This window comes from Salvelinus sp. IW2-2015, linkage group LG4q.1:29, assembly GCF_002910315.2.
Source record: "Salvelinus sp. IW2-2015 linkage group LG4q.1:29, ASM291031v2, whole genome shotgun sequence".
In the NCBI taxonomy this organism is placed as follows: Eukaryota; Metazoa; Chordata; class Actinopteri; order Salmoniformes; family Salmonidae; genus Salvelinus; species Salvelinus sp. IW2-2015.
The window spans coordinates 21,010,052-21,024,043 of record NC_036842.1 but is presented as its reverse complement, the minus strand read 5'-3'; the positions used below and the strand labels follow the sequence as shown (position 1 = coordinate 21,024,043).

Here is a 13,992-nt window from a genome sequence, read left to right as displayed (position 1 = left end):
TTTTCCTGCTTTTGATCAGTGACAGGTGTGCCCAGCTCAAGGGAAAACATGCTTTTTACATGCATACACGCACACACCACTGAACCAAAATATGCATCTAAATAAGTAAGCCATGAAAAGCAACAAGATAAATATAAACCACACACTTTTGGAGGGAGAAGACTTCCTATCGCTCTGATCTGAAATGATTTGTGTGTGATAAGCATCCCAATTTTATTTAATATTAATAGTAGATCCCTTTTCCAGCATCTCTTGATAATATCAACTTAATGCAATTATTTCCTCCATTCTCTTTTTCAAACATCTTCATAAAATAAATCCAAAGAAAATATTATCTACATGGTATCTGATACAAGATGAGATTGGGAGCCATTTTGGGGCACGACGGTGCTCAGTGCTCACTTGTTGAGTTTGGTGATGTAGATCTTGATGTGGCTGAAGTCTGGCCGCTCGACGGGGTCTTCGGCCCAGCAGCTGTCCATCAGGATGGTCAGCTTCTCACAGTGGCAGCTGTTGTCTGTGGTGGGCCGGAAGTAAGGACTCTGGTCATTACGCACCTTCTGCACTATCTCTGTAATAGACAAGATAGGGGGTGTGTTAGCGTGTGTGTTCTGCATTCTCTGGGAAAACAGTGACATTGATCGATCAATTAAGGGCGTTTTCACACATAGTTTAGAGCTATAGTTCGAATCAGAGTCAGACTATTTGTTAATATAATGTTTTAATTTGGTCAGGTTGGTTTCACATTGCCAAATGTCAAACTAATAAAATTTCCTAAACGTGTCCATGCAAGTCATTTGCTTATTGGACAAAAATGCATTGATGATTATCATGAAGGATCACTTGTGTTCCCATCTTCATACTACTTTCGCTTTGGTCTTCCAACAACATGCGGGAGGAAACTCTAAACGCGATGTGAATAGACTATATTCAGTATAGCCCCGTCTCTACAAATCTGCATTGGACGCACTCATAAATGCGCTGCTACTCACAGAATGTTTCAGATATCTCAAGTTATGATGCTGTGTGCATTTCATCAAATGCTCGCAGTCAAACAACCAATAATAATGAGCGACTCTGGTTCTTTTCCTGTATTTGGTCTGGACTGCGTTCTCACCTGCAGCGAACCTCATCACGGTAAGAATTGAATCGGACCAAGACCACCCTTTTTGAGGGAACCACGGTACGTTGTTTAGTGCGCTCCCGAGTGTGGATAGAGTGTTTACACCAGTCCAAACGAACTGAACTAAGGGGGTAAATGCACCAGAGTTCGGAAAAACAGCACAAAACCAATTTGGTGTGAAAGCCCCCTAAGTCCCAGGGAGAACTGAAACCAGCAGTACTGCAGCCCTCGAGCCGAAGACTGGAGTTGTCCAACTCTGATGATTGTGACTTTTACTCCATTACTTTATCGATTAGGAACATTCAATCAAGCAGGAAATAATGGCACTTGAGTCATGGTGAACAGGAGGCAAGCTGCCTAAAGTATCTGAAGTGACAGAGTAATTGGCTCAACATTGGAGACAGACACAACAGGGCATTTCCATGTAAAAGGACCCATGAGCACCAACGTGAAGTTCATAGGAGCATATCAAATTGGGTGTAAAATGAAAGCTAAGAGTCTATATTTTGGGGAAATGAAGGCATAGATACACTTTTCAACCAGTTTCAATCTTTAAAAAAGTACATCCAACCGGCCTCACAACCGCAGACTACGTGTATGGCGTTGTGTGGGTGAGTGGTTTGCTGATGTCAACTTTGTGAACAGAGTGCCTCATGGTGGTAGTGGGGTTATGGTATGGGCAGGTATAAGCTATGGACAACAAAGATAATTGCATTTTATCGATGGCAATTTGAATGCACAGACATAGATCGTAAGGCCCATTGTCGTGCCATTCATCTGCCGCCATCACCTCATGTTTCAGCATGATAATGCACGGCCCCATGTCACATGGCTCTGTACACAATTCCTGGAAGCAGAAAATGTCCCAGTTCTTCCATGGCCTGCATACTCACCAGACATATCACCCATGGAGCATGTTTGGGATGCTCTGGATCGATGTGTACGACAGCGTGTTCCAGTTCCCGCCAATATCTAGAAACTTCACACAGCCATTGAAGAGGAGTGGGACAACATTCCATAGGCCACAATAAACAGCCTGATCAACTCTGAAAAGGAGATCTATCAAGCTGCATTAGGCAAATGGTGGTCATACCAGATACTGACTGGATTTCTGATCCACACCCTTACCTTTTTTAAGGTATCTGTGACCAACAGATGCATATCTGCATTACCAGTCATATGAAATCCATAGATTAGGGCCTAATGAATTTATTTCAATTGACTGAATTCCTTATATGAACTGTAACTCAGTAAAATCTTTGCAGTAGTTGCGTTTATATTTTTGTTCAGTATATATCATTTTGGAGAAATTGTTTACCTTCAGTAGGAATAAGAAATGCTTTGTGGGTTGTAATTCCGTTACCAGAAATCCACATATATTTAAGATATTTTCTAATTTCTCCCCCTCCCGAGGAGGGAGGATAATGAAAGTTCACAGAAGTAACAAGTACAGTATATTTGTACTCTACTGTACTGAACTCTGCTGTGCTGTATTGTACTGCACTGTACACTACTATGCTGTGATGTCCAAACTTGTGAAACAATGACATTCATATCCATAATTATGCATTTCTGTTTAGTACAGATCAGGGACCCATTGTGTAATTCCATTACCGTAATTCTGTTACCGGGTGTAAATCCACTTCACTTACTGTAGTTCAATAACAAAAATTATATATTTTTCAAACTCAAGGTGCCATGTCATAGCAGACACCCCATTCTGCAAATATTTACGTGGTTGCATAAACATCTTGTAGCGATCGTCTAATTCCTCCTCCTCGGATGAGGACTACAAACAAACCGAAACAGTCCTGTGTGGCGCGACAAACACAGACACAGGAGACAACCACCCACAACAAACAATGTGAAACAACCTACCTTAATATGGTTCTCAATCAGAGGAAACGTAAACCACCTGCCTCTAATTGAGAACCATATCAGGTAACCCAACATAGATACACATAACATAGAATGCCCACCCTAACTCACGCCCTGACCGACTAAACACATACAAAACAACAGAAAACAGGTCAGGAACGTGACATAACCCCCCCCTCAAGGTGCGAACTCCGGACGCACCAGCATAAAGTCTAGGGGAGGGTCTGGGTGGGCATCTGTCCGCGGTGGCGGCTCAGGCAGATCCTGGCTGGTTGGCGGCTCTGGCAGATACTGTCTGGTTGGCGGCTCTGGCAGATCCTGTCTGGTTGGCGGCTCTGGCAGATCCTGTCTGGTTGGCGGCTCTGGCAGATCCTGACTGACGAACGGCTCTAGCGGCTCCTGACTGACGAACGCTCTTGACGCTCGGGACAGACGGGCGGCTCAATGGCTCGGGACAGACGGATGCTCAGACGGCGCTGGACAGACGGATGGCTCAGACGCGCTGTGCAGATGATGCTCAGATGGCGCTGTGCAGACGGATGGGTCAGATGGCACTGGGCAGACGGATGGCTCAGATACGCTGGGTAGACGGATGCTCAGATGGCACTGGGCAGACGGATGGCTCAGATGGCGCTTGGCAGACGGGCAGCTCTGGCCGGTGAGGCGCACTGTAGCCTGGTGCGTGGTGCCGGAACGCGAGGCACCGGGCTAAGGACACGCACCTTCAGGCTAGTGCGGGGAGCAGGAACAGGGCACACTCAACTCTCGAAGCGCACTATAGGCCTGGTGCGTGGTGCCGGAACTGGTGGTACCGGACTGGAGACACGCACCTCAGGGCAAGTGCGGGGAGAAGGAACAGTGCGTACAGGGCTCTGGAGACGCACAGGAGGCTTTGTGCGTGGGTGCCGGAACTGGTGTACCGACTGGAACACGCACCTCAGGGCAAGTGCGGGGAGAAGGAACAGTGCTACAGGGCTCTGGAGACGCACAGAGAGCTTGGTGCGTGTGCCGGAACTGTGGTACTGGGCTGGAGACACGCACCATAGGCCTAGTGCGTGGAGGAGGAACATGCTCTGGAGACGCACTGGAATCCTGGTGCGTGGTGTAGCACTGGTACGACTGGGGCGGAGGGGGCGCCGGATATACCGACCGTGCAGGCGTACTGGCTCCCTTGAGCACTGAGCCTGCCCAACCTTACCTGGTTGTAGCTCCCCGTCGCCCGACCAGTGCGGGGAGGTGGAATAACCCGCACCGGCTATGTAGGCGAACCGGGGACACCAATGCGTAAGGCTGGTGCCATGTAGCCGGCCCGAGGAGACGCACTGGAGACCAGAACGCGTTGAGCCGGCTTCATGGCACTGGCTCAATGCCCAATCTAGCCCTGCCAGTGCGGGAGGTGGAATAACCCGCACCGGGCTATGACACGTACAGGAGACACGTGCGCTCTACTGCGTAACACGGTGTCTGCCCGTACTCCCCTCTCCACGGTAAGCATGGGAAGGGCGCAGGTCTCCTACCTGCCCTCGCCACACTCCCTTTACCCCCCCCCAAGACATTTTTGGGTTGCTTCACGGCTTCCAGCCACGTCTCCGTGCTGCCTCCTCATACCACCATCTTGGGCTCCGCTGCCTCCATCTCCTCACGAGCCGGCGATATTCCCCAATGTGAGCCCAGTGTCCTTTTCCCTCCATATTTTCCCCATGTCCAGGATTCCTGTGTAGTGGGCCACTGCTCGTACTCACGCGGCTTGTCCGTTTGGGGGTGGTTCTTGTAACGATCGTCTAATTCCTCCTCGGATGAGGAGGAGGTAAGGGTCGGACCAAATGCACGGTGAAGGTAGACATAATGATTTATAACAGAACCGAAAAACACGAAGAACCATTGATAATTAACAAAATAACAAAAACGACGTAGACAGACCTGGACATGAGAACTTACATACAAGACAGAACGCACAACAGTGACGGACTACAAACAAACCGAAACAGTCCCGTGTGCGGCGACAAACACAGACACAGGAGACAACCACCCACAACAAACAATGTGAAACAACCTACCTTAATATGGTTCTCAATCAGAGGAAACGTAAACCACCTGCCTCTAATTGAGAACCATATCAGGTAACCCAACATAGATACACATAACATAGAATGCCCACCCTAACTCATGCCCTGACCGACTAAACACATACAAAACAACAGAAAACAGGTCAGGAACGTGACACATCTGAGGTAGATTTTACCGTAATTCCTTACTAAAGTTTTTTTTCAGTGGAAATTGTTAAAAGTAGGCCTTGTGCATAGAGTTGTATGGTTTGTTAAACTTTGATATCAATGTTTTTGTTTGGCATACATTTTAAAGTGAAACAACTGAATCAACTCGTAATTCCGTTATCACGGAAATGCCCAACTTGATGTTCAATATGTCAGCCATGTGGGAACTTGCATCCACTGCAAGACCATGGTACTTGCCTACGGAGCAGCAAGAACGACGAGACAGGAGGTCAGAGACCTGGCCGGGTGGTGCCAGAATAACAACCTATCAACGTAACCAAGACTAAGGAGATGATTGTGGACTACAGGAAAATGAGGACCGAGCACGCCCACATTCTCATCGACGGGGCTGCAGTGGAGCAGGTTGAGAGGTTCAAAATCCTTGGTGTCCACATCAACAACAAACTAGAATGGTCCAAACCCACCAAGACAGTTGTGAAGAGAAAAATGACAAAGCCTATTCCCCCTCAGGAAACTAAATAGACTTGGCATAGGTCCTGAGATTTTTTTTATTTAACTAGGCAAGTCAGTTAAGAACAAATTCTTATTTTCAATGACAGCCTAGGAACAGTGGGTTAACTGCTTTGTTCAGGGGCAGAATGACAGATTTTGTACCTTGTCAGCTTGGGGATTCGATTTTGCAACCTTTCGGTTACTAGACCAATGCTCTAACCACTAGGCTGTGCTGCCACCCCTGAAGATCCTCAAAAGGTTCTACAGCTGCAACTTCGAGAGCATCCTGACTGGTTGCATCACTGCGTGGTACGGCAACTGCTCTGCCTCCGACCGCAAGGCACTACAGAGGGTAGTGCGTACGGCCCAGTACATCACTGGGGCTAAGCTGCCTGCCATCCAGGACCTCTACACCAGGCAGTGTCAGAGGAAGGCCCTAAAAATTGTCAAAGACCCCAGCCACCCCAGTCATAGACTGTTCTCTCTACTACCGCAAGCGGTACTGGTGTGCCTCGCTACTTTTATAGCCTCGCTACTGTATATAGCCTGTCTTTTTACTGTTGTTTTATTTCTTTACCTACCTATTGTTCACCTAATACCTTTTTTGCACTATTGGTTAGAGCCTGTAAGTAAGCATTTCACTGTAAGCATTTCACCTGTTGTATTCGGCGTACGTGACAAATAAACATTGATTTGATTTGATTTGAAGAACTGCCTTCAGGCTATAGTCAAACCCGACACCCCAACCTGAGTACTCTGTTCTGCCACCTCTGATCTCTTGGCCCTCCCACCCCTATGGGAGGCCAGCTCCCGCTCAGCTCAGTCAAAGCTCTTCTCTGTCCTGGCACCCCAATGGTGGAACCAGCTTCCTCCTGAAGTTAGGACAGCAGAGTCCCTGCCCATCTTCCAGAAAATGGCTGAACCCCTACATCTACAAAGAGTATCTTAAATAACCCCACAGCACCCTTGCCTCTTGTAAACTAATACTCGCACACACCTTTCTATTTTCTACTAGCATTGACTTTGCTGATAGCTACTATGATAGACATTTTTTTTCAATTTCTGTGTTCTATTCATGTCCTTTTCTAATAACCAATTTCTTTGTTCATGCAAGTGACTGATTGAATGAATCCTCACTATCAGTATCTGCAATTTGGCAGTACGCCCAGAACCTTGTTTTGAGAAAGGGATGTCTTAGTTTCAAGGTCTCAGCTTAGAGAGAAGAAGCCTCATGAGATATTGGTCTGTCACATACCTGACCCAGTATTGGTCGGTCACATGAATTAAGCAAATGTTAGTGATTAATTAATTATGAATGATTAATAAGCTAAATCATGCAAATATAACTTGTCTGTATAAAAGAGAACTAACTGGACTGCCCTGGGAGGAGCTCCTGATCAACATGTGTACTTGAGATGGTTGGAACCTCTCCAGCATGCTGATAATAAACAATGATTCATTTAAGATTGACTTCGAGTGTTCCTGTGTAGAATATCCACGGCACAGCTTTATTAAGAAAAAATGTACTTACAATGGCAGAGATATGTTTCTGCCTCACCTAGCTTCCTTAAGAAGAATACACTAACTGTAAGTTCCTCTGGATAAGAGCGTCTGCTAAATAAATGACTCAAATGTCAAAATGTCATTATAATTGTGTTTATAATTAATTTTACCTTTGGGGCTCAGATCCATGCCCTCCACATAGAAGGGTCCATTCCTCAGGGCTATCTCCTGGAGTATGATGCCAAAGCTGTACACATCTCCTTTCTGGGTGCCCTGTGGAGGGTGTCTGTCGTAGATCAACAACTCTGGGGCCGTCCACAGCTTCTCTGGAAACACAACAAACTCACATTATCCACTGAACACCTTTTCCTTTATCCAATCCTCCATTTAGTTTCCTTCCATTGGTGAAGAGGCAAAGTGATCACCTCCGCTGATAATGTTGACCTACTTGCATAGAGTGCGTGCGAGTCGTCATTTTCACATGATGAATGGAAACTGGCCAGTCCGTAATCTGTAATTTTCAACACAAATCGACTGTCCACCACACAATTAGATGACTTCAGATTTCCATGGGAGCCGATGTAGCTGTTGTGCAGATAGTTCATTCCCTGGCGGAGCAAGCATGAAATGTACCGTTCAAGACATTTTTCCTACAGTATAGCATACATGAAAACATACTGATCATGTGGAAAATATGTGTTTTGAGTTTGATCGAAATGGAAATGTAATAAAAATTCTGCATGGATCCAAGTGTTCAGTTTACATGTCACATTGGAACGTATGTGGTATTAATGTGCATAACATTTCTACGGGGACTCAAAAGGATACTGCACTCTCATGTATGTCTAATATTTTGAGGCACTTGTGTACCAGAATGTGGCTTGTAGGCCCTTTTGCTTGTCAGAAGGTCCCTGTTGTTGCCAGCTTGAAGGACTGTTATTTTAACAGCAATGTGGTTGGTGTACTCCATTCTCCATGTACTTCACCAATATAGTATCTCTCAAGATAGTGATTTCAAACAAACAGCCCCTTTGTTAGAGCAGGCTATAAATAACCATTGAAAACATATGGATGATTACTTTTTATTTTGTGGTGAGATTGTGATTATGTTGCTGTCCAAGTTTGATGTCATATGAAGTTTGATGCATATAGCCATGTGACCTCAAAACAACCAAACTGCAGTTACCAACATAGTATTGTTGGCTGCTATCTTACAGCAACATGTGACGTGGCTACACACATGGATTCCCTTTATATTTTCCACAATATGGCACCTAAGTAGGTGAATAACACATACCTTGACTATGTCGTTGATGAGCGAATAGCGGAACATCCAGTCCAGATTGATGCTCTCATTCTCCAAAATGTCCTAAAAGTTAAATAAACATTTCTGGAATCTTGCTGTCATCTTGCTACATCACATGTATCTGTTTTTTAAACAGTAACACCGTTTTTCAGTGTGTCAGTATGAAATGTTTTCACACAATAAGCTCCATTGCTAAAAGTTTCCTATAGTTTTACATTCATACATTTTTGGCAGTTAAATAGTAGCAGTATATCAGACTGGCATTTCAAACTGAAGATGAAAGTCAAGTGTATGTTTCCAAATGTCTCTCTGTCAGGGCATTTTAAACCATACATTTACAGAAATAGTATGAATGAATTTGTAAGTCGCTCTGGATAAGAGCGTCTGCTAAATGACTTAAATGTAAATGTAAATGAATAAATTAGTAAGATCACACTGAATGGCCATTTTAATATTATATTGGTGGTCATACTTGACAAAACATGCAATACAACTAATATTCCATTAAATATAATGATTGTGAGGTCTTACCTGAAGACTGCCTCTGGGACAATATTCAGTCACGATGCAGATGTTGGGAGGATCAATGCAGGCACCAATGAATCTGGTTAAATGGTTGAACTGCACATCTCTCATCTGTAACCAAACAAGTATAATTATTACATCATTATAGCTCAAGATTATATGGCAATAGATGCTAAAAAAAAAATGGATGAGCTTTTCTAGAAAAGCTAACAAATAGGACAGACAAAACCTCATCAGCATAGTCTATTTACAGCTAGCAGGTTTGGCACCGTGTCTTTTCTACGTGTTGAGTATAGCATTCACTCATAGGCCATCCAGTTGACACGTGCATGTGAATAAATTGGGCCGAGAGGTTATGAATGAGGCAGTGTTGTGAAAAACCACAGAATGTGAAAAAATATGGAGGTGTTGAAAGGATGTACTAGCTATAATATGAGTGCATAGCTGGCTAACGTGTAAAATGCACTACATGGGATCTAGTCCAAAAATGAATCATGTCAAATAAAATGTCATGGAATTCACCTTGGAAAGCATTGTGAACTCTGTATTTAAAAGTTCCATATGCTGTGTATGTATAAACAACCGAGTGAAGGAATCTTTAAAACAGACACACAAATTAATTCCTGTCCACATATCCTCTCGGTTTCAATACATCCATGCCCTGGCAGGGAGGATGTACATAATATCTCTGAGCAGCATGAAACTTCTAAAAAAAACGCGAGCATAACCTGTATGGTGTGTTTTGGTCTGGGGCCATTTCATGGAAAACAGAGGTGAGTGACAGATGCTATAACACCAAAACCAGGGAGTCAGTCGCTCCTGTTTCACGACTCAGGAGAAGTTAGCATACCCTTTGGCCTATATCATTTCCCATGCTGAACGCTAGCTAAGGGAGGAGGGGAGGAGAGGCTCTGGAAGACAAGCAGTTAAGTTTCCATTGGCAGACCCCTCTCTCCCCCATATGGTTGACAGCCGATCAGGTCGCCGGGGCGTCTGAGGAGCTGCTAGCTCAGACTGTTGTCTCTCCTGTGCTCGCAGCCTGCCCACCGCCGTGTCTCACATCCAAAGCTCAGACACAGACATAGAGCGAGAGAGCCCAGGCCGTCCAGAGCCTTATCCACCAACACGGGTGATAACTCAATTAATACAGACCCAGAGATCAGATAATAGCACTGACGTCTGGCTTTTCAGTAGCTTTAACCCTCCTGCTGTGTTCCGGTCGAATTGGACCGATTTACAAGTTTCTCTCTGAAAAATGTAGTTCACTTAATCTGATTGTCATAAGATTCCATGACTTTGTCCACACAGAGCATCTCAACACACAAAATACATTTGGATGATTTTCACTACATTTTGGGTGTTTTATTTAACTTTTGTACACCTGTGGTGTTCCCGGTCAAAGGAAATGAATAGGTGAGACTACAATTAGTGTATAAAATGTAGTTCAGGCATATGCCCATTCATCAGATGGACACATTTCTTCTCCCAGACCCCCACATGCCTGTGTGTTTGAGCACACACACCTCACTCCCCTTCTTGGCTTCCATGGCAACCCCCATGGGAACCTTTCCACAATAAAATCTTTCCCCCAAGGGAATGACACCTGTTGGCATTCTCACAAACAATCGCAACATTGTTTCAATAATACATAGAACTTTTCTCGCAGCTCTGGTATATAAAGCTTTTTTGAGTCCTTGCTCACAATTCATTCCGTGGAAGCACAACGACCAAACGATATACTGTATGTTAGGCTCTTGATCATATCTGTGATCATGACACTGGTGAGGAGGAGAGATAGTCCTTGTTAAACTTTGACACAAAGTAGTCTGTGATAACTAGCACAATATGTTTCATCTGAGTATTTGTTATAGTCAAAATAATTCATACATTATGCTTTTTTTTACTCAAAAATGAGTTATATGAGCTCAGGTCAATGAGGCCTAGAGGCCATAAATAGCAAATAGAAGTAAAAAACTTGTAATGTTCACAATAACTTAAGTTGATAAAAAGATCTAACACAACATTAGGTGATAATATATGGATTATTATGGATTTATAATCAGCTATAATGGGGCGGTCATTTTGGACCGTGAACACAGAATTAATTAACATGAAACGAGCACGACAGGAGGGTTAAACTAATATGTTTCATCAATGTTTGCCTTTTCCACATTGTGTTTCAAGTATTAGTTGTTTTTTCCCCATTTCCTTATCACTGTCTCATAAAATGTCATTCCCAAAATGGAGACAATTTTCTTCATCCACAGCTGATGTTGGAGGATGTTTGAGGACATTTGAGGATCTGTCTTTGTAACAGCAGCAAGAGCATAGGTTCCGTAATGAGACATCTCCTGCAGCAGAGTTAAAGAGACCCTCCTGTGAACAACCTGGTAATGATTCAGTACACATCCCCTTCACATCCCCCAAAGTCTACAGTGGCTTAACCACCTCAGTGGGAGAGACTCATTCTACTACTGCTGTTGCAGAGGGGTCATAAACAGAGGTATGATCACCTACAACAACAGGAGGCAGGGAACAAGGCAGGCACATTCAACTCTAGTCCTGGAGGCTCCAAGTGTTAACTACTTTAGTCTTTTCATCAGCGACTGGTTTAAATCAGGTGAGTGGACTCTCTATAGCAGCCAATAAAACTAAATCATCAATGAGGTATAGGAGGGAAAAGACCACAATATTTTTTACATATGAGTCATTTAACAGACACTCTTATCCAGAGAGACTTACAGTAGTAGTGAGTGCACACATTTTCATACTTTTTTCATACTGGCCCCCTGTGGGAATTGAACCCAAAACTCTGATGTTTAAAGAACCATGCTCTACCAAGTGAGCCACACGGGACCATCTAGCTGAACGAATCTTATCAAACACTTACTTAGGGAATGAATACCCCTGCAGTGAGGTAGTAAAGAGTTAAACAACACACCAGACTTTATGATAATAATGTTAAGTAATAACATCACACATACAGTATATTTGGAAAGTATTCAAACGCCTTGACTTTTTCCACATTCTGTTACGTTACAACCTTATTCTAAAACGGATTAAATCGGTTTTTCCCTCATCAATCTACACACAATACCCCATAATGACAAAGCAAAAACAGGTTTTTAGACATTTTTGTGAATGTATAAAAATGTTCTACTGAAATATCACATTTACATAAGTATTCAGACCCTTTACTCAGTACTTTGTTGAAGCACCTTTGGCAGCAATTACAGCCTCGAGTCTTCTTGGGTATGACGCTACAAGCTTGGCACACCTGTATTTGGCGAGTTTCTCCCATTCCTCTCTGCAGATCCTCTCAAGCTCTGTCAGGTTAGATGGAGAGCTTGCTGCACAGCTATTTTCAGGTTCAAATCCGGGCTCTGGCTGGGCCAGTCAAGGACATTCAGAGACTTGTCCCGAAGCCACTCCTGTGTTGTCTTGGCTGTGTGCTTAGGGTTGTTGTCCTGTTGGAAGGTGAACCTTCACCCCAGTCTGAGGTCCTGAGCGCTCTGGAGCAGGTTTTCATCAAGGATCTCTCTGTACTTTGCTCCGTTCATCTTTGCCTCGATCCTGACTAATCTCCCAGTCCCTGCCACTGAAAAACATCCCCACAGCATGATGCTGCCACCACCATGCTTCACCGTAGGGATAGTGCCAGGTTTCCTTTAGACATGACACTTGGCATTCAGGCTAAAGAGTTCAATCTTGGTTTAATCAGACCAGAGAATCTTGTTTCTCATGGTCTGAGAGTCCTTTAGGGGCCTTTTGGCAAACTCCAAGCGGGTTGTCGTGTCTTTCACTGAGGAGTGGCTTCCGTCTGGCCACTCAACCATAAAGGCCTGATTGGTGGAGTGCTGTAGAGATGGTTGTCCTTCGGAAAGATTCTCCCATCTCCATAGAGGAACTCTGGAGCTCTGTCAGAGTTACCATCAGTTTGGCCGGGCGGCCAGCTCTAGGAAGAATCTTGGTGGTTCCAAACTTCCTCAGTTTAAGAATGATGGAGGCCACTGTGTTCTTGGGGACCTCCAATGCTGCAGACATTTTTTGGTACCCTTCCCCAGATCGGTGCCTCCACACAATCGTGTCTCAGAGCTCTGGTTTTTGCTCTGACATGCACTGTCAACACTGGGACCTTATCTAGACAGGTGTGTGCCTTTTCAAATCATGTCCAATCAATTGAATTTACCACAGGTGGACTCCAATCAAGTTGTAGAAACATCTCAAGGATGATCAATGGAAACTGGATGCACCTGAGCTCAATTTCAAGTCTCATAGCAAAGGGTCTGAATACTTTTGTAAATAATGTATTTCTGTTTTTACATTTCCTAAAATGTCTAAAAACCTGTTTTTGCTATGTCATTATGGAGTATTGTGTGTGGATTGCTGAGGGAAAAAACGATGTTAATCAATTTTAGAATATGGCTTTAACGTAACAAAATGTGGAAAAAGTGAAGGGGTCTGAATACTTTCCGAAGGCACTGTATACAGTAAAACATTTGGCACTGATCTGGACTTACATGTTTGAGTTCAAACAGCACTTGTCTGGTCAGCTCTATCCTCTTCTTGTTCATATGTTTGATGGCCACCAGGTTGCCCTGTGTCAAAGAGACAGAAGAGCAAGATAAAGAGACAGATATGAATAACCTTCTACGCAGGCTGCGTGACATACTACCGTGTGGTGTACTGGAAGAGATGTGTTCTATTATATTTCTATAATAGCAGAGAACTAAATGTGACCATCTTTGGGAACTGTGTGACAGACAGTAGGAAAATAGCGAAAAGAAAGGACATGTATAAGGTTCATGGGAACATTGACGTATTCCATTCTTATTCACTGAATTCTTGGAAGGAAGAGAAAGGGAAAAACATAGGTAAAAATAGGTGTACATTAGCGTTCCTTTAACAGAGTATGGTATCTGTATGCCAGG

At 44.0% G+C, this 13,992-nt stretch overlaps 1 protein-coding gene across 2 annotated transcripts in view; it reads right to left on the bottom strand.

Annotated features, from left to right (window-relative positions):
• The window catches only part of LOC111961636 (atrial natriuretic peptide receptor 2), a 60,431-nt gene that overhangs the window by 10,063 nt on the left and 36,376 nt on the right, over positions 1-13,992 (bottom strand). For both annotated transcript variants that reach the window (XM_023984055.2, XM_023984057.2), the window contains exons 10-15: positions 13,582-13,659; positions 9,068-9,172; positions 8,528-8,599; positions 7,679-7,838; positions 7,401-7,556; positions 403-571 (exon numbers count right to left, since the gene is read on the bottom strand). In XM_023984055.2, coding sequence (XP_023839823.1) covers positions 403-571; positions 7,401-7,556; positions 7,679-7,838; positions 8,528-8,599; positions 9,068-9,172; positions 13,582-13,659 — 740 coding nt within the window. The remainder of the gene's footprint in view (positions 1-402; positions 572-7,400; positions 7,557-7,678; positions 7,839-8,527; positions 8,600-9,067; positions 9,173-13,581; positions 13,660-13,992) is intronic.